This window comes from Vicia villosa, linkage group LG4, assembly GCF_029867415.1.
Source record: "Vicia villosa cultivar HV-30 ecotype Madison, WI linkage group LG4, Vvil1.0, whole genome shotgun sequence".
Lineage (NCBI taxonomy): Eukaryota > Viridiplantae > Streptophyta > Magnoliopsida > Fabales > Fabaceae > Vicia > Vicia villosa.
This window is the reverse complement of record NC_081183.1, coordinates 155,282,781-155,303,088: the sequence shown is the minus strand read 5'-3', so window position 1 is coordinate 155,303,088 and position 20,308 is coordinate 155,282,781. Positions and strand designations below refer to the sequence as shown.

General features: G+C 30.1%; 1 protein-coding gene across 1 annotated transcript; it reads right to left on the bottom strand.

Annotated features, from left to right (window-relative positions):
* Positions 1-11,342: 11,342 nt before the first annotated feature.
* Positions 11,343-14,695, bottom strand: LOC131595610 (eukaryotic translation initiation factor 3 subunit E-like). Its single transcript, XM_058868005.1, has 7 exons — positions 14,214-14,695; positions 13,115-13,342; positions 12,901-13,022; positions 12,491-12,710; positions 12,191-12,333; positions 11,745-11,882; positions 11,343-11,657 (listed from the first exon to the last, which is right to left on the bottom strand). The coding sequence occupies exons 1-7, from the start codon at positions 14,574-14,576 to the stop codon at positions 11,558-11,560; spliced, it is 1,314 nt and encodes a 437-aa protein (XP_058723988.1). The 5' UTR covers positions 14,577-14,695; the 3' UTR covers positions 11,343-11,557.
* Positions 14,696-20,308: the final 5,613 nt, after the last annotated feature.

Below are 20,308 nucleotides of genomic sequence, written 5' to 3'. Positions count from 1 at the left end.
CCTTGGTTGCCAACCGTTTGTAGCACGCCATCCATAAACAAATCACATCATATTTGTATGGACTAAAAATTTATTTAACACAATTATTTTTATTTACTATCTCATCATATATTTTATTAAAAATTAAAATTCATATGTATTATCAGTCCGATCTCGGTCTAACTCTGGTTAAACTATTATATCTTTAATCCATTGAAAGCATGCCTATTCCACTTTAATCTCGAGTCCGATTTTAATTACCTTGATAAAATCACACTTCCATTCCGCATATAAACCCAAATTTAAAATCACAACCTAAATTTAAAATCCCACCTACTATTCAATATCTCGGAGCAAATTTGCAACCCAAAGTGAGAGATAGACAAGAAATCAGTTCCAAATGCAAATGCTTATTGTTTTGGATAATTTCTCAACTAAAAAGTGTTCATATTAACATTATTTTAGGTTAAATATATTTTTGGTTCTTATACATATTTTAAATTTTATTTTTTATCTTTATTAAAAAATGGCATATTTTAGGCCTATAAATTTTTATGAATTAAATTTTAATTTTTTATTATTTTCTAAAATTTTTAAAGTTATTTAAATATTCTTTAATTTTTAAATTTTTGAATAATTTTTTTCATACAAGTTTACAATATTGTAAAATATTTATTAATCAAATTTTAAATTTTTTTAAAATGAGAAGAATTAAATATGAAATTTTTAAAAAAAAAATGAAAATCTCGAATTAAAAATCAAATTTTGAGTTTCATTTTTTTCAAATAATTTTTTATAACGTTATAAACATGTCTGCAAAATAATCATTCAAAAATATATATTAATTTAACAGCAGAAATTAAAACTACGTGAATAATAATTTTGTAAGACCAAAACATATTATATTTTATAAGGACAAAAACATATTTAATTCAAAAAACAATAAAAACTAGTGACAATTAAATATAGGCGAACACTCCAGTACCCTTGAGTTGTGCTAGATACTGATACCTTCCACCAATCAAATGGTATAATTTCATGCCACATCACTTATTTAATTTAATTTCATTTAAAATAAATTAAAACTTTATAACATTTTACCCCAAAAATACCAATATTCAATTTAAATGCATGGGTGCCAAAGAATTTGTCTTATATAGTAATAATACATTTGCAATTCTACTTATGAAAAACATAATTAAAGAAAATAATTAAAGAGAATTAATTTAATTTAAGTTAGAGAAAATAAAATAAAAAATGAAATTAAAAATGATATTGAGCCACCACCCCAAAGCGAAATTGAAAAAAAAAAATGCATTACCAGTATAAAAAAATATAATACATTCAAAACTAAATTGAACAAATATGTTTCAACAACAAAATAATCAATAGAATTTGAAATTTGAAGAAACATAGTGATGAGAGAGGTTGTTTCACAGTGTTATCTTACATGTTTACCGTAAGATAAAGTGATAGGAGAGAAAGAGAGAAATATATATGAAGAATAATTGAATTAAATAGAAGTTTTAAAATAATTGAAGAATAAAAGAACACTTTTTATTTTTATTTTACAAAAGAAAAAAAAAGTTAAAAACACATGAAAAATTGAATATATAATTATAAAAGGTATAATTGTATTATAATAATAGAAATAACAGCATTGAAAACACAGTAATTTATAATTATATATAAAAGAGTGACTTATATTTTTTTTCATATTTGGCCCTTAACCGTTTCTTTAAAACCAACCGGTACAAACGGTCTGATTATCAATTTAAAACTAGTCAGAGACCCGTGCTTCCGCACGGGAGATTTTTTTTCTGGTGTAGTATTTTTGTAATGATATGAATAATATAAATAAAAGGAATTATAAGCAATATGCATAATTAAAAGGAATTGTTTTACTTGAATAGAGTTAGAGTTTTATTGATTGCTCTGTTATACTCCCAATTATTTGAAAACCTAATATCCATAGAAATCGTTTTGAAATTTGAAAATAAATGCTTTAGTTTTCAAATAAAAGTCATTATTGTTTAAAATAAAATAGGCATTGTATTGAAAGTGGCCCTTAAGATTAAACATTATTATCTTATTCATGTGCTAATTTTGTGTGTAATAAAGAACCATATAAAAAAGGACATGTGAGTTGGAGAAAAAAAATAAAATTTTAACAAATGCAAATGTAAAATTTAAAATATAAATGAAAAATATGAAATAATTTACTTAATTGTAAATTTAACAATAATTATATAGAAAACAATGATCCACAAAAAAATATTTAAGATAGGTTAAGAACACAATAGCAAAATTGGGTCAGGTAATTTAATAATTGACGGTCCAACAACAATTAAAAGAAAATGATATAGATCAATATGGTTTAATTATAAATGAAAAATTATCATATAAATTCAATTATATTAAATAATCATATAAAAAATACTATAAGATGGAGATAATAAAAATGAAATATTAACATTTAAAAATAAAAATTATCTCTCAATTAATAGTAATTGTTGATTAAAATAAAATAGCTACTATGTTGATAATGACCCGTGGAATAAAAAAATAATTTGATGCGATATAAAATATATTTAAAAACAAATGTAAAATAAACAATAATCATGGAAATTTAATTGTATTAAATAATGATAAAAAATCGTGAGATGGAGAAAAAAATAAAAATAAAGATATTATCTCTCAAATAAAGACAATGATTGATTAAAATAAAATAGACATTATGTTGATAGTGACCCGTGAGATAATAAATAAATAAATAGAGAAAAAAATTAAAATGGAAGTAAGAAAGTGTGAAAAAATGTGAGAGAAATTTGAAATTTTAATTAAGATAGAGAAAATGTGTAATGATCGATTAAAAAAAATTAAATATTGAGTTGATAGTGGCCCGTGAAATAATTAAATATTTTTGGGAATAATAATTAAATGATCGATTATTAATATTTTTTGCGATAATAGATAAATGTTGAAAAATTAAAATGAAAGTATGGAAAAATGAAATGCGAAAGAAATTTGAAATTTTTAGTAAGATTAAAATTTAAAAATAGATTATTAATTAATATTTTTTGTGATAGTAAATAAATTAAGAAAAATTAAAATGAAAGTAAGAAAGTGTGGGAAAATGAAATCTAAAAGAAATTTAAATATGACTTCCATCATCCATGACTTACATGTGATGTAATCATTCATGCAATAAAGTTGTAGGGAAAATGTTATTTAATTCGGACCAATGAAAAGCTAACACTTGGGGCATCCATTCAATAAAGTTGAAAGAGTGAATACTTAATTTGTTAGTTACAAAAATGACCTTTTATTAGTGCAAATAAATTTTGGTGAAAGGGTAATTTAGACAATTTGGTCAATCTATTATTAATGAATAGATAGTAGAGTAGATAGTAGAGTAGATAGTAGACTTCCCTAATTTTTATTCTCTATATCTTTAACATTCAATCTCTCTCTAACTTCCAATTTCTCTCTTTTTTTTCCCCCTCTCACACAGTTTATTAATTGCTTCTAATTTCTTAACAAAAAGTGCTTAATGAAAAGTAGGGATTGTGAAGCATTCAAATATAATTATATTAGTTTCTTCTTAAATATAATTATTTAAAAAAAAAACTAAATATAATAACAGCTCCATAATATGTGTTACAGTTTTTCTTTATAAATTTCTTAATTAAATGTCTATTTCAATGGTTATAGTTTTAGAATGACTTTAAAATTCGTTAAATACAATATCATGTCAAACACATTCTTAAATAATTGGATGTTTTTAATAATATTTATAAAAAATATATTGAGAGAGTATGAATTTAATATTTTCATTTTATTATACTTTGTTTCTCGATAGTGTTTAAATTGTGAGATTACAACAACTATTGACATATGGATTGAAATGAAAGACTTAATGCACTTTTTAATGGTAAAGTATTTAGTTTTTACAGAAACTTTGTCACATGTATTTAAGTATTATGTTTAACCATTTAATTATACTTTTGTCTCATCAAACTTGAGACATATTCACTATATTATACTACATTGCTCACTCATCAAATTTACTTCAATTTCTATTGCCCAGAAACAAAAGATATTTCTTATTAAAATTTTATGGATGATCTATTAAGCAACAATATCTATTAAAAATTATAGTTAAATGTTAATATTTATTTGTTAAATAAATTGAAAGATTTATATTTTAATTATTTATTCTATATCTTCTTATAAATTAGATAATATATTTTATTGACAGCTTCAAAAACAACATATTTATTTTTATTTTCAATTTAACTTTAGTTATTATTATAGTCATCTATTATAAATGACAGAATACTTCATAGTACTAAAGATTTAATATTTATCATAATACATAAGACATGTTTCATCTAAAAAATCAAACTTATATAAAAAAAATACTGTTAATATTTTTACACGTTAGTGTATAACAACAGCAGACTAGTAGAACAGAGAGTGTCTGTCTAGATATTAGTTTATAGAAAAAAAATTTACCCACCTTTCTATGGGGGTCACCCCCAGCGAAAACCCCACTTTATCCCTGTTTTGGAAATGCATTTCCGAAATATTTTTTTTTTCTAAATTTTTCCAGACTTCTGGAGTGCATTTCCGAAAAAATCCCAAAAATTGGGATTTTGATTAATTGGAAGATGCATCTCCGAAAAAACAAAAAAAAATCTAAAAATATCAAAAATTAATTTTAAGATATTAATTAATTCATATATATAAATTTAATATAATTTATGAGTAATGAATAATAATAATTATATATATTTTGATATAGTTTATGAGTTATGAATAATAATTATTATATATTTCTATTATGATTCATATTTTAAAATTTAAAATAATTTTAATTAAAAAAACTAAAATAATTTCACTTACAAAATGAGTTATAATTTTTTATTTATATAGTTATATATTTATAATAATTATTATGTATTTAAAAAAAAAATTTTAAAAATGAGTGTTTTAATTTATATATTTATATATTTATATATTTATATAATAATTATAATAATTATTATATATTTATAAAAATTATTATATACTTATATAATAATTATTATATATTAATTATAAATATATTTATATATTTATATAATAATTATAAAAATTAAAAAAATGAGTGTTTTAATTTATAATAATTATTATATATTTATATATTTATATATTAATTATTATATTTTTATATATTATATATTTATATATTTCACTTACAAAATTAATAATTATTATTATATATTTATATATTTCTATTCTGATTCATAATTGAAAATGAGTTATAATTTTTTTTTAGTTTAAAAAAATTAAAAAAAGATTTTGTCTTAATTTTATTTAATGAATAAATTTTATATTTAATTTTATATAATTCAAAATTTACTTATGGAATTAAAATGTTTTTAATTTATATAAGTTAGTAAAATAATTTTTAACTTTAAAATTGTTTAGGAAATGTTGATTCACCTTGATTTTATACCTATTAATTGTATTGATTCACCTTGATTTTAATTTTTTAATAATTATTGAATTCTTTCGGAAGTGTATATCCGAAACATTCCAAGACCAATTTGGTCTTGGAATATTTCGGATATGCATCTCCGAAGACAGCCCTCTCCCAAAAAGTGTTTTCGGAAATGCATCTCCGAAAACTCAAAAAGGGGGTGTTTTCGGAAATGCATCTCCGAAAACACCTTTTTTTTCGTGTTTTTTGAAGTGCATTTTCGAAATAAGACAAATTTTAAAAAAAATAAAGCGTTTCGAAAATGCATTTCCAAAGTGAGGATATTTTGAATTTTTCACCAGAGATGACCAAGAAGATAGGGAGGTGGATAAAGAAATTCTCTAGTTTATATTAAATTAAACTTACTCAAAAAACACTGTTAATATTTGCACACACTAGTAAAATAAAAAAACTGGACAGACGGGCAGTGCCCGGCGCTAGTATATACAAATTTAAAAGATGAGAAACAATAGAAACATAAAAAAAATGATGAAAAAAAAGAAAGAGTTAAACCGAAAGAAAGATATGGAAAGAGTGTGTCATTTGTACATGTGGGTCATATTTGCTACGGAGGGACAACCAAATGCATTGTGTTGCGACAAATATATATATGTTGTAGGTTTTTTCTTTCCAGGAAGTTATATGTTTGAAAGATTGGTTCTCGTGAGAGTTAGTTATAATTTTACAACATGCAGCTTTTAGCGTGTAGTAACTGCTGTTATCATGTAATTGTTTTATTTATTTTCTAATTTTACAACATGCAGCTTTTAGCGTGTAGTAACCGCTGTTATCATGTAATTGTTTTATTTATTTTTTGTTTAGCCTTTGATGTAACTTAGTATGAGCGTGAAGTGTATTCTCAACTGCAAATGGTTAAATTAAAAATAAATGAATAGTGTTGTTATATGACACGACTATGTAAATGGATATCCGTGGAGACGGTGAGTGTAATATATGTGTCCGCCCCGTTGGATAATTGTGATATCCATATCCGTCGTATATCCGTCAGATATCCGTTAAACGGGTAATTTGCGGATTTTAAAATATCCGCGAATATTTACAAATATCTATGGATAACACTGTTTTTCTAAAATTATGTTTTGAAAAAATATTTTCAACTTATTTTGAAGACACAAGACATTAGGATAAAAAAAAAATTGCTCGATTTTTTATTTTTAATTAAGCAATTGCCTATTGAATTGAGGATAAAATTGGAAGAAAATTAGGATACACCAAAATGGTGTTTTGCTTTTAGATTTGAATTTTATGTAAGAGACATACAGACACAAATTTTTTTAGTATGTTTTTAACAAAGTTTTAAATTTTAATAACATAGTATTAGCTTACACTTTACAACATCCATTCATATGTAAAAAAATTATAATAAAACCTTGTCATAAAAAAATAAAATAATAAAACAAACGTAAAATAATGAGAATTTAACTTGCCATCCTTTTTTATACCCGGCAATTCTCGTATTTTTTTAATCTGATTTTTAATCCTCATATGTTGAGATACAAAGAATTTCTAATATACCGAAAATTTCAAATTTACGGTACATACCAGTTTTATTTTATTTTATGGTATTACATTTTTTTTTTGCAAAAAAATACCGGAAATTTCAGTTATAAGGAAATTTCCGGTACATCATACCGGAAATTTTAGTTAATTTGAAATTTTCAGTACATACCGAAAATTTCAAATTTTCGGTAGATACCAAAAATTTCAAATTTCCGGTAGATACCAAAAATTTCAAATTTATGGTATCACAGTTTTTTTTTGCAAAATACCGGAAATTTAGAAAAACCGGTAAAAACTCATGGAAATTTTTTAAAATCCAGTATTTTTCTAAAAATTCCGGTACACCTCCCAAATTTCCGGTAGAAACGTAAATTTTTTAAAAATTAGTGAATTTAAGCAAAGGTATAATGGTAAAAGCATAGCTTTGGGGGGTGGCAAGTAGATTTCTCTAAAATAATGCATTTTATTTCCATAGGAATTAACATGTCACCCCCCAAATTAAACATGGCATTTCCCCCAAACCTATGAAAAAATTAAAATGTTCAATTAATTTTCAATACCATTTTTTTTCAAATTTACGGAAGCAATCAGATTTTTCAAATGTTTAGATGATATCGGATATTTCACGAAAACAAGTAAGTTTCCAGTATTTTATATCGGAAATACCAAAATTTACGGTATTTGCTACCAGAAATTTCAAAATTTACGGTATTTGTTATCAGAAATTTTGAAATTTATAGTATTTTCATTTACTAATTATTGTGCCGGAATTTTGTAATTTCAGGTTCACCGGGAATTTTCGGTATTTATACTTTAAAAAAATATATAATTTTAAATTTTGCAGTGAGGACCAGAGGCAGGGACGGTTCTATTGCGGGACAGGCCACCGATAGAGAGGTATGGTTGCTCGAGCTGCTGATGAGGCGCAGGCCTCTGAGCTACGTGTTGGACGCGTTCTTCCGACTGATTCTAATCGAAAACGAAGGACTGAGCAGCAGGCGGTGGCGGGATTACGCGCACCTCGCCGTCAGACTGGTAGAGCATCCACTGTAATGGAGGAGACGATGGTTCAAGTGCAGACTATTAAGGAGCCGGTGGCTGAGGAGCAGGTGGTTGTTGAACCGGTGGTCTAGGAGCAGGTAGTTGTTGAGCCGGTGGTTCACGATCAGGTGGTTCAGGGGCGGGTGGTTGAGGACCAGTTAGGTCAGGAGCGCGTGGTTTAGGATACAGACACCACCACATGTGCATCTATAAAGCCATCAATACACAATGATGGAGGCTTTCCTGGAGGACATTCTAACAGGTCCGTGTTGACTGGATACGTGACCATGTCGCTTATATGATATGGCGGGGAGAGGTATGTAATGTTGGTCTTGTTTAAGTGCTTAATTTTTATGTTTATTACGCAGTTTGATTTATACTAATTTGTTAGTTGTATTATTTTTTTATAGGAGCGTCCAATGTTGAAGGTCGCTTCTCACGGGTCGAAGTTGAAAAACTTCCCTGGGAGTCCGATGTAAGAGCAGGAGAGGAGGATAGTTCAGGATTTCAATGTGAAGGACTTTGTTGGATGCTCGTTGACGATGATGGATGCCTCCCTGTTATCAGTTTTTGTTGAGAGGTGGCACCCGGAGACAACATCCTTCCATCTTCCATTTGAGAAGATGACGGTGACTTTAGATGATGTGGATGCCCTATTTCACATTCTAGTTGCTGGTACGTTTTCCACACTAGTTTATAGGGACCAGGCGACGGCAGTCCGCATGGTTGTGGATGCGTTGGAGATTGGTGGGGTGGAGGTGCTGAGTGAGTTTGGTGAGACTCGAGGCTTTCACCTTAGGATGTCTTGGTTTAGGAGGATTTATCAGGAGATTGTGCATGCAGAGAGGTACCAGGTTGCCGCTAGCGCGTACATGCTACATCTAATGGCATGTACTCTCTTTGCGGACAAGTTTGGAGTTTATATAGATGTTCGTTATCTTTCTCTATCCAGCGACCTTGACACCCCGTGTTGGACTTAGGGAGTGGCGACATTGACGATGTTGTACACGACGCTTGATGTTGCATCTCGTCCTGGCACCAGACAGCTTGCTGGTTACATGAGCTTCTTACAGGTATATTATAATTTATTATTGTTTTTGTGTTTCATTATAATTTACCTGAGCTTTATGGTTTTTATTTATGCAGTGTTGGATCTAGGAGCACTTCCCTCGCATCGGTGAGCGGAAGATCTAACGTGTTGCGGCTGCTGACTGTTGTGCAAAGAGGTGGAAGGCCAAACAGGCCATTCCAGGAGGCTTGATTGAGTACAGGTGGAGGTTGGATGCTCTTACCATGGATGATGTCATCTGTACACCGTATACAAATCATTGCCCTCATCATCCTTTTAATGTATCTTCCTTATATTTCGGGTATGTCATATAGGAGAGCCATGAGGCCAGACACTTGCCTGAGAGGTGTCTATGTCAGTATGATTATATGCAGGGCATTCCACATCTGGTTCCAGAGGCTCTAGTTTGTGGAATTGATCGATGGTTTCAGAGTCACATCATCAGCTCCCCCCATGAGATCATTGATACAGTCGTTGCAGTTCAGAAGCCTGGGCAGTGCGAGGATGGATACCTGGAGTTGTTCCACGGTGTGTCACACCATAGGGTCATACCACCTGCCGCAACATCTGATGTTCCAGGGCCTTCAGGTACCAGGGATTCTTCCGATCCACCACCACCACCTCCACCTCCTGCAGGTGATCAGGACAGCCGCCTACATTTCATCGCCGTTCACTTCGATAGTCTCATGGGTTTGGTGAACCCTGATGTGAGGTTCATACTATTTTAGCTAGGTTGGCCGATGTTGCCCGTGGAGGGCCTATGTAGATTTATTTTTATATTGTTGTATTATTTGTATATTTTGGACACAGATCTTTTTATTGCATCATCTTTTTTGCTAATACATGTTTCGATTAGGTAAAGAAAATAAATTAACATCAATAACAAACAGACATAGTTAACAAACATCAGATGATAAACAACAAACATAAACAGTACTCCTAAACATGAAAACATAGGCACTAAACAGATGACTCTGGACGTTTCAGACACTTCATTATGTCGTCCACAGATCTTCGAATCTGCACGTCCAACTCGGTCGGACCTTTAGTTATCCTACGGCGAAATGATTTCCACATCTTCATTATTCTTCAACTTGATTAGGTTGTATTTCACCCTTCCATTTGTATCAATCCAGTCCTCCCGAAACTTGATCTTTGTCACCCTTCTGTTATCAGAAACTTGGTTTGAACAGTAGGGTTGCAACCATTGAAATACACCCCTATTTATACAAATCGTGGTGCATTCTAGAACACAAATATATGCCGATGCAACCACGACCCTCCAAAAGTGTCGGCAAAATCTCAACCGTTGAAAAAATTCAATATTAAAACATACCGGAAATTTCAGTTTTACTCAAATTTCCGGTATGCTTGATATTTGTAATTTACGGTATACCAGAAATTTAAAATACCCTACCAAAAATTTACTATTACCAAAAATTTGACAGGTGTACCAAAAATTTCGTCGAAAAATTATATGTATCTCATCAGGGGTAGAGATAGATGAAAAAAAATTTTGGGCAGTTGTTAAATAATGTTGGATCATGCTAGAAGAAGTTTTAAAATTCAAAGGAATGATTATTGAACCAGTAAATATTAAAAATAACGATAACATAAATGTTATACTTTAAAATCAAAAATAATAAAAACTTTACTTTTAATCTTATGTAAGAAAAAAATACAAATACAATTTTATTCTCCAAAATGTTAATAATATATCAGAAAAATTTCCTTTTAAACAATAGTTAAATATTATCAGTGCAAGGTATATACTACATTCAAAGAGCATTTATAAAAACTTGGGTATGATCGCTTACATTCTCACTAGTGTCGTTTCTGTTTTTTTTTTTTTTAATCAACACAAACCAATTGATTTTATCCGATTTTCGCCAATCTAACAGGTTTGATACCAATTTAATTACATATTCCTTCCATCCCATATTATAAGACCCGTATTGTCTCATATTACAAATTTACAAGAGAAATTTATTTTTTAGATTCATTGAAAGATTAATGTATTTAGTCTATATATAGACCAGATATATTAATTATTCAATAAATTTAAAAATGAAAATTTACTTGTAATATGGAACGGTGGTCCAGTCCAATAGCATGATCATGATGGGTCTATATTCCATTTGAACCAGTCAAAACAGTTGGAAATTTAAAACTATGCCAGAAGGCTTGTGCAACTAGAGGGTCAAATGAGGAAATTCATGGTAAATGTATTAAACAAAATGGTAACTAAAAATATACTAAACATCTAGATTGACAGTTAAAACAATAGGAATTATCAGAAAAACAACCTTCAAGTAAGGTTACAACCCATGAATTTGTATGCAATCTAAATACCAAAAAAACAATTTGATGCATTGAGGAAAAACCTATAACAGATGCTCTCCTTGGTTTACCTAGACAGTTTAACGAGCTACTTGAGCTTGTGAGTGTTCCAGAATCTGAGTGACCAATTTGTAAGTACGACCGTTAAGGGCCTTGGTATGATCTATCAGCTGCTCATACCTGTACATGAAGCATTTCAAATATTGACAGTCATAGAAAGAAAACAAAACAGACTATAAAAGCCCTTATATATCAATGTCAACTTACACATTCGGATGATTAGGTTCCATGATAACAGTCCCAGTTTCAGAGTCAATTTTGGCATCAAGCTTTGAGCCACGAATGAGATTCACAATCCATCTCTCAGCCTCCTCATAATTCAAATTTAGCTTCTCAGCAAGAACTCTGTATTAAAGAAATATCATCAATTGAGCAACCCTATAATTAAATTTGTAGCTGCTACTTTAAAATCCCAGTACCCAATATAGTAGTGTTGTGTAAAATCAGACCACAAGGAATCATCGTCATAGTAAAAATCAGACACAACAAGCATCATAGGGCACGACCCTTATTTAGTGCATTTGATTTTGAAAGACTATCGAAGATCAATGGCACACAAGTTGAAGTGTGTTTTTCATGGTAAAAAATAAAGGCCTTTAAAAAATTGTACCCAGTGGGAACTACAGTATTTGCATCAGATACTAGGTACATACCCCATGTCAATGCGTTGGTGTATTCTACAGTATGTCTCAAAAATAAATAGCCTAGCATTTTCAAGGAACTCATCCCTTAGTGGTACAGTTGAGAAGTTGCTTTCTTCAACTCGTTTACCAAGGAACGGATCATTGAGAATTACCTGCACTTTCATAAATGGTAAGCATATTATAACCAATGCAAAGGTATAGCAAGTACATAACTTGGACACATACTAATAGAAAAAGAAACACTGAATGAGCATTTACATCACTTCAATAGTTGACATTGATTAGCTAGACAACAAAAAGGGAACTTACTTCTTCACACTCCCTCATCTTCTTTTGTGCGCCATCAAAGTCATAGTTGACATAAACACAAGCCAGAAACTCGGTGATGGGGTCCTTGTATGAATTCTGCTCTTGCTGAATAACTTTTATAAAATCTTTGAATTGGGGCCTCCTGCGCTTGTTGACAATAAATGCTGTGGCCAAGTATCGCAAAAGGTGTGGAGCACTAGTTTGGATTGCGTTAAGATACCTACAATACAAATGATATCACATATATCAGACAAAACAACATTTATTATACTAAAGTCACCACAGAGTGCGGAAGCAATTGACAAAGTATTACGCATATTAACAAAAACAAAGTATAAGAAATATTTGTGCTCTGATTAAAAACAAATAAAGGCATGCAGAGAAAGGGAATATAAGTCGAAAATGCATACTTGTCCTGGTTAAACAGATCAATGATTTGTGTTCTTCCATTGTCATGGTTGAAAAAGATGAACAGACTCCAATGCATCAACCATATTCTGCTTTGCACCTGATTAATAGGTGATGAAAAATTCTGCAAAAAAGTTCACCAATGGTAATTCTAAATTAATAACAGCAATACAAGCAAAAAAGTGGTGCTACTCATTGGATGAAATGATGAACAACCTTTGAGTCAATTATTTCCTTCAAGCGGTTGAGCTCTTCAAGAGCGATATCCCAGTTTTGCATCAATACTTCAGCTGCCAGCTTTCCCCACAATGCATTCAAACTCCTTTCACTATTTGTGCATAATGCTCTGTACTGATAAAGATAGTCAGCAGCACCAGAGTAGTTTCCACATTCAAACTGAAACTTTGCATATTGGTATAATGCCTCTATTTGTGCAGCACCAATCTGTTAAAACAGAATCATCCATTAAGAAATCAGATTTCAGATATAACAGAATTCCATATTCCAAAAGAAAAAGTGTGCTTGAAAAAACAATGGAAGGAGATTACATTACTATGATTCTATTTTAGTTAAAAGTGGCATTATACCAAAAACAAAGAGCAGTTAAATCACCTAAAGTCTAAGTCAATAGCATAACAGCTTTAGATCCTTACTAGCAAGAGACCATATTATGGGCATTTGAAAGAACTTATATGATTATCTAATGACATAAGTACTAGTGCAAGTGTTTGAAAGAGCATATAAAATAGCTTATGATGTCCATAAACTGTTTTGTGCTTGTGAAATAAGCTCGACAAGATACTGTATAGAAACAGATTATAGAAGATTTATGAATAGTCTCTCATCACAGTAATGAAATAACTTGTTATACAATGCATAAACTCTTATGGATAAACAATTATTTAAATAGCACTCAATTAAGTTATCTGGCTAATACCACTTGCTATAAGATCACCCACTACCCTTTGGCAACTTAAATCTATAATTGCCAGAAGAAGAAGAAAAGTTTCAATTCCCAGTATTACAGTCCTAGGGCTATTTGAGCTTATCTTATGCCATAAGTTTTATGACACTGTTTGGAAGAACTTATTAAAACAGTTTATAGCACTATTCATAAACTTTTGAGTATTTTTATAAGTTCTCAAAGATAACTTATGAAAACAATTTATAGCACGTATAAAAATCATTTAAATTTATTTTATAGCTTATGCAAGCTTTTTCATAAGTGCTTATTTTGATAAGCCCTTGTTCTATAAGCACTTTCCTACAAAACAATTGTAAATTAATTGACTAACTATGAAATTAGGGATAAAACCTGGTATTTGTCATTGAGCATCTGGAGATTGTAGTGCTTATCAGCTCTCAACTCCTGAACAGCGGCAGGATTCTGAAGGAAAGCAACAAGAGGAGCGGCAGCGTCTTCAAGAGACTTGAGACGAGCGACAACATCAGCCCTACGTTCGACCATATCCTGAGGAACATCTTCGGTATGGTAGAGTGTCTTGTGAATGTCCATGGCGTAATCAACCATGTTAGTGTTGTTCAAGAGATCAATCTTGGCCTTGAGGATATGGTTATCGTCGTATAACTGTCTCTCTTGGAGAAACTCTAAGAGAGGGAATACCAAATGTCTGTCGAGATTTGGAGCCATCCGCGGTGTCAGATCGTACTCCGCCATCTCTTCGTTTCCGATGCCGATTCGGCGGAAGTTGTTGATGCTGGTTGCCAGAGACAGGGAAGAAGCTGAGAAGTGAAGCTCTTTGTTTTTTGTTTAGGGTTTAGAAACCTAATCCGAAACGGCGACGTTTTTGTTTGTGACAACAAAACCAGTTTATTTTATTTATTTATCTATATATATATATATATATATATATATATATATATATATATATATATATATATATATATATATATATATATATATATCAAACTAAAAAAAAATGCCAAGAACCAGTTTAAAAAAAAATACAAAAAATCATATTTAGAAAAAAATTATCTGGGTAACCAGGTTTGGGGGTGTCCTACTCATAGGCGTCATCCCAATGGCGCCATTATGTAAAAGTTTATGAGTATGCGTCACCTCAGGTGGCGCCTTAGTTGAAGGAAAACTAGGGTTTGACTTTGCATGGTGGTGGCGTCTATGTACATATTTTGTACATATGAGCCATATGGGGTGGCTTCTAAGTGTTAGGGATCTTTCTATAAATATACCCTCAATCTCCCATCATTTTCCACATTTTTTCTCCACTTTTTTCTCACATTCTCTCCGATTTTTTTGTCATGGCAGCTTTGCCGATATTTAAGAGAGATGGTCCTGTTGGTTTCTCAACTGTGAAACCTCCGATTAAAATGAAATTTTAGAACATTCATTCAATGGATAATCTGAAGAGGTCGTTGATGCGCTGGTTAGACAGGGAGTACGAAGCTGGTGAAAGCATCAAACGAATTCAGAGGTAGAGAACGAGGACGTTAATTATCACGGGAAAATCCAACGTTGGTGGGATGAAGTTAAGAACGACACTGATGTCATGGTCATGATGCATGACACAAACGACATTGTTTTCATGGTTGTGATATCGTAAAAATGTTGTTGTATTAATGTAATTAATTTTTGTCCGTGTTTGTTGTTAAGCTTGTTTGTATTGCTGTTGTTTAAGTGTTGTTTGTGTTGTTGTTGTTTAACCTTTATTTCTGTTTGTTTAGTTGTAATACCAATATGTTTCACGAATATATAAAGTCTAGTTGATTCCACAAAAGATAGTACAAATACAAGACATATAATTATTGGTTGGTACGGGTTGCTCCACGATTAGGACAATTATTTCTATTGTGTTCGACCTGACGACATATGCTACACTTTATTTTCATTTTTTCATGATCATTCATATTGGTTCTAATACGCGTGTTGTCAACCCTATTCTTTCTTCGCATCATGTCATTATGCCAAACTACTTCCCCTTTATACGCAGGCTAGTAATCCTCCGAACAAGGTGTCGGTCTTGTAAATGGGAGATACGAGTGTTAGGACATTTCGGTGACATATGAACATGTTTTTATGACATGGGAGCAAGGCATACGAAAGGCTTTACACTTTCCGCAATCGCACCACCCTTCTTCTAGCAGAACCTTGTACTCTTGTCTCGGCAGACCCTCATTGTGTTTAAATGTTTCTTTGACACTGAAGGTGCGGTTGAATTGGTCGAAAGATGTAACATGATGATGGTTGGCTTTGGCAGATTGTTCTTTCATAAATTTCATGCAACCTTCGTTGATTAGTTGTACCGATTCTGAAACGGCACTCCACCGCTCACCTTTTCTTGCAAAAAGGGAAGTCATCCTAAAGTAGGTTGATCTTACCATGACAGTAATCAGAAGGTGTTTGATGCCCTTAAAAACACCATTCATCGACTTCATAATATTTGTAGTCATGTGGCCCCATCGTTGCCCGTTGTCGTAAACCCTAGTCCATTTCTCTCTGACTAGATTATCAATTCATCTGCCAGCATCCGGATTTTGACGATACGATAATGTTAGAATTGGTTGAGTTAATGCATATTCAACATTGACAAGAGTGTTATGAAGAACCTTATCCTCGATCTAAATATTTTTTTTTTTTAGGAAAAATCTATGTTTAAGAACCCCAAACCTGATTATCTAGATAATTTTTTTCAAAATCTATTTTTTTTTTTAAAAGGTGATTATTTGTAGTTTTTTTTTCAAAACATGAAGTATGTTTTATGTTTTTTTAGGAACCTCATCTTCTCCTTCCATTCTTTTCCCCCATTTCTCTCATAAACTAATTTTTTTCTTATTTCATCTCTCTTTATTTGTTTATAATTTTTTTTCCATCTAACACTTATTTTTGTGCGAAGAATAAAAAAGGAATGAAAGAATTCAAAGATTTTTTTTATGAGTTCTTACTAACATTGGAAGATTTAAATCGATAATTTTAATTATATTGTTTTTATATTAGTTATTTATCTATAAAATTAGGTTGTAATATGAGATGTGTTATCTTTTATAAAATTATTTCAAATTTTATTTCTTTTAAATGTGGGGACTTGTGTTTTTGCAATAATCCACTAAACTCACGCCAAAAGTATAAGAGGTATTGCAAATTTAAAAACGTGTCTTAACATATTATTCTTTTGTTAAACCCCTAAGGGTTGGCCTAGCAGTGGAGGCTTGGGTCTTGGGAGTGTACTCCTATCAAGATTCTGAGTTCCAATCCTAGAACTGTGTTCTGGCTTTAAACGGGCCCCTGCTAGTGGTTCCTCTTGGATTAGTATAACCTATCAGCTAACACATATAATTTTATTAAATTAAAAATATTTATTTGTATTTAAATATGAAAAATCAACATTAAATGTGTGTACATACACAATTTATACACTTTGATTAAACTACAAATGACATGGAAATAAACATTCTCATCATAGTTTTTTTTATCATATGAGCCTACTTTTGAAATTAGTTAAAATTGTTTTACAATTAAGCTATTATTTTGGTCTTATAATTGAAGTGTCGGACAATTTGAGATTCTTAATATATGAATATCAAACTATTATCATAAATATTTAACATCAATTAAAATCCTTCTTTCATTAAAAGAATGTTTGGAAATTTGGTGGATTACCGTCACCACTGTACGTTTATAATCTCTCCATTCTAATTCTCAAAAGCTACTATTGATAGATTTTGCCTCTTTATTGTCTTTTGGGTTTATTTTTATTTTTTTAAACTTAACAAGAATAAAATCATATATTGAAGATTCGAGAGTGAATTGGAAATGACTTTCAAAATTGAGACAAAAGGTTGAAAAATAAAATAGGGTAAATTCACTTAACAAGGTGATATTGGATTAGTGAATTGTGGCATTTTAATGTCTCTTATGAACGTAATAAGACGTTTTTTTAGAGACACATTCTCTAAAGGCATAGTCATTTTACAAGTCTACAAACAGTCTCTTGATGATCACGTGATAATGAGGCATTGTCTTTCTCATAGAGGACGCAAAAGTCCACAAATAAGTTCCCAAAGATAAAAATAGAATCCCTCTTTTAAATTAGTCATCAACAAGTTGAGTGGTATACTAAATATGATTCAACCCCTCTCATGTTATGAATTGGAAAAGGACGACAAATGGAAAAAATCCCTTGATTGGGAAACTCATTCCGAAGATATACGCAAAAAAACCTGAACAATAAAAGATTGAATTAATATGACATATAAGGTCCGAAAGAGATCAAAACATTTTCATTAGAAGCATGGTTTATATATCTCAAGTAATATTTATTGACCAAGTGATTCCGAATAAAAAAGAAGGTGAATTGTGATATTCATGTGGAGTCAATCTTCTAATTAAATTATAATTTTTTTTATCAAGGTAAATATGTAGAAAGAAAGAAAAGATGTACTAAATTCAAATTCTTAAGGTTAAAGAAGTCAAGAAATCAATAGATTGATTTTAGTCAAGATGTAATTTATTCAAAGGATTAGATTTTAATTAAGGGTAATGCTAAATTGTACCATAAGAACACAGGTTTAGAACTAAATGAAAAGATGATATTTTAAAAATTATGCATTGATTTGAATTAAAATATAGAATTAGCTTTTTTTTTTTATTGTTTTTTTCAATACAAAATTTCTATAATGAGTTTATTAACTTGTAAACTTAGGACACAAGTTAGTATTACCATTTAATCTAAGAAATTAAGGTACAAATATACAATTCGCAAGACAATATAAAGTTATGGAAACTCTACATGATGAAGGAAATGTTTATGTTTCTCGTCTGGCTCCAAATCGGCTTTGAGGAGACTTTGTTCTTCATCCCTTTTTCCTCCTCGCCCCGTTTTCTGCAGGATTGTAATTAAGGGATGTAAATTAACATCATTTTAGTGAGGTTTTAATTGTTTAAAATATCTATAGATTTTTCTTACTATAGCATTGTAATTAAGGGATGTAAATTAACAGCATTTTAGTGAGGTTTTAATTGTTTAAAATAACTATAGATTTTTCTTATTATAATTCTATTTAAAATTATTAGAGAAGTACACGTGACTCATTTTAATTAGTTAAAAATAACTCAACGATTTAAACATCACTCTCGAGTACTCCACTAACTATATCAATTATGAAATTCTAAAATAAAAATTCAGAGTAGGTGTGGAAATTTTAATTGATGGTGGATAATTTACTTATAATTTTATATGGCTGTCTAAAATTTATCTAAGGATCTGTTTGGTTCAAATGAGGGGGAGGGGAGGGGAGAGATTTTAATGGAGGGGAGGGAAGGGGAGGGGAGGAAATTTTTTTTAATCAGATAGGTGTTTGGTTCAAACGAGGGGAGGGGAGGGGAAGGGAGAGATTTTAGTTAAAACTATGTTTGGTTCAGGAGGGGAGGGGTTTTATTAATAATTTATATTTTTATCCTTATTATTTTATATAAGTGATACAATATGATATTCAAATGTAAAATATTTATACATATTTTTTTAGTAAAATTTCTAATATTGAGTGACTAAAAAGTTATAATTTACTACATAATGTTAAAAAATTTGAGTTCACTTAATTTTAATAAAATGTTCAAAAACAAATTAAACTATATATTAATAACAACTTTTAAATCGTAATGAATTTTTTAACACATCAAATACATAAAATAATTTATTATTAAATATAAATGGCTTAAATATTTTAATAAAATAAATAAAAAAATGAAAATGAAAGATTTAAAGTTTGATATAAAAGAAAATATGATAGGATACATAACAAAATTATAAAAAATATATAAATAAACATAAAAGAGTTATAAAAAAATCAAAAAGAACAATGATTATGATTTATATTAAAGACAAAAATTTTAAAATAATTTAAAGAGGGAGAATAATTATAATAAGTTGATAGAAGTAGTCGAGAAAAATCACATAGAAGAGAGTAATAATACAAAAGAAAATGAATAATTTTGAAATACTAAAATAAAACCGAGGATATTATAGTAATTATAATAAGTTTTAAAATATCAATGTGCAAATTCCCTTCCCTCCCCTCCAAATCCCCCGATTTGGGGGACGCAAAATGTGTGTTTTGGAAGGGTTTTGCTCCCTTCCCCTTCCCTCATAAAATTTGAACCATGTTTGGTTTAATTAAAAATATTCCCTCCCCTCCATCTACCCCGAACCAAACACACCCTAAAAGATTTTGAACCTCTCGAAATCCTACTGTTATCTCACCAGCAGTAGGGGAGCTTCTCACAACAACATCGATTAACTATATAACAATGTCCAAAATCTTCTACCATTTAACAAGAAACTATTACTACTAGTATATTCTAATTAAATAATTAATACTAGATAGAATATTTAATTTATCCATTTCATACACAAATATCCTAAAATACTACCTCTA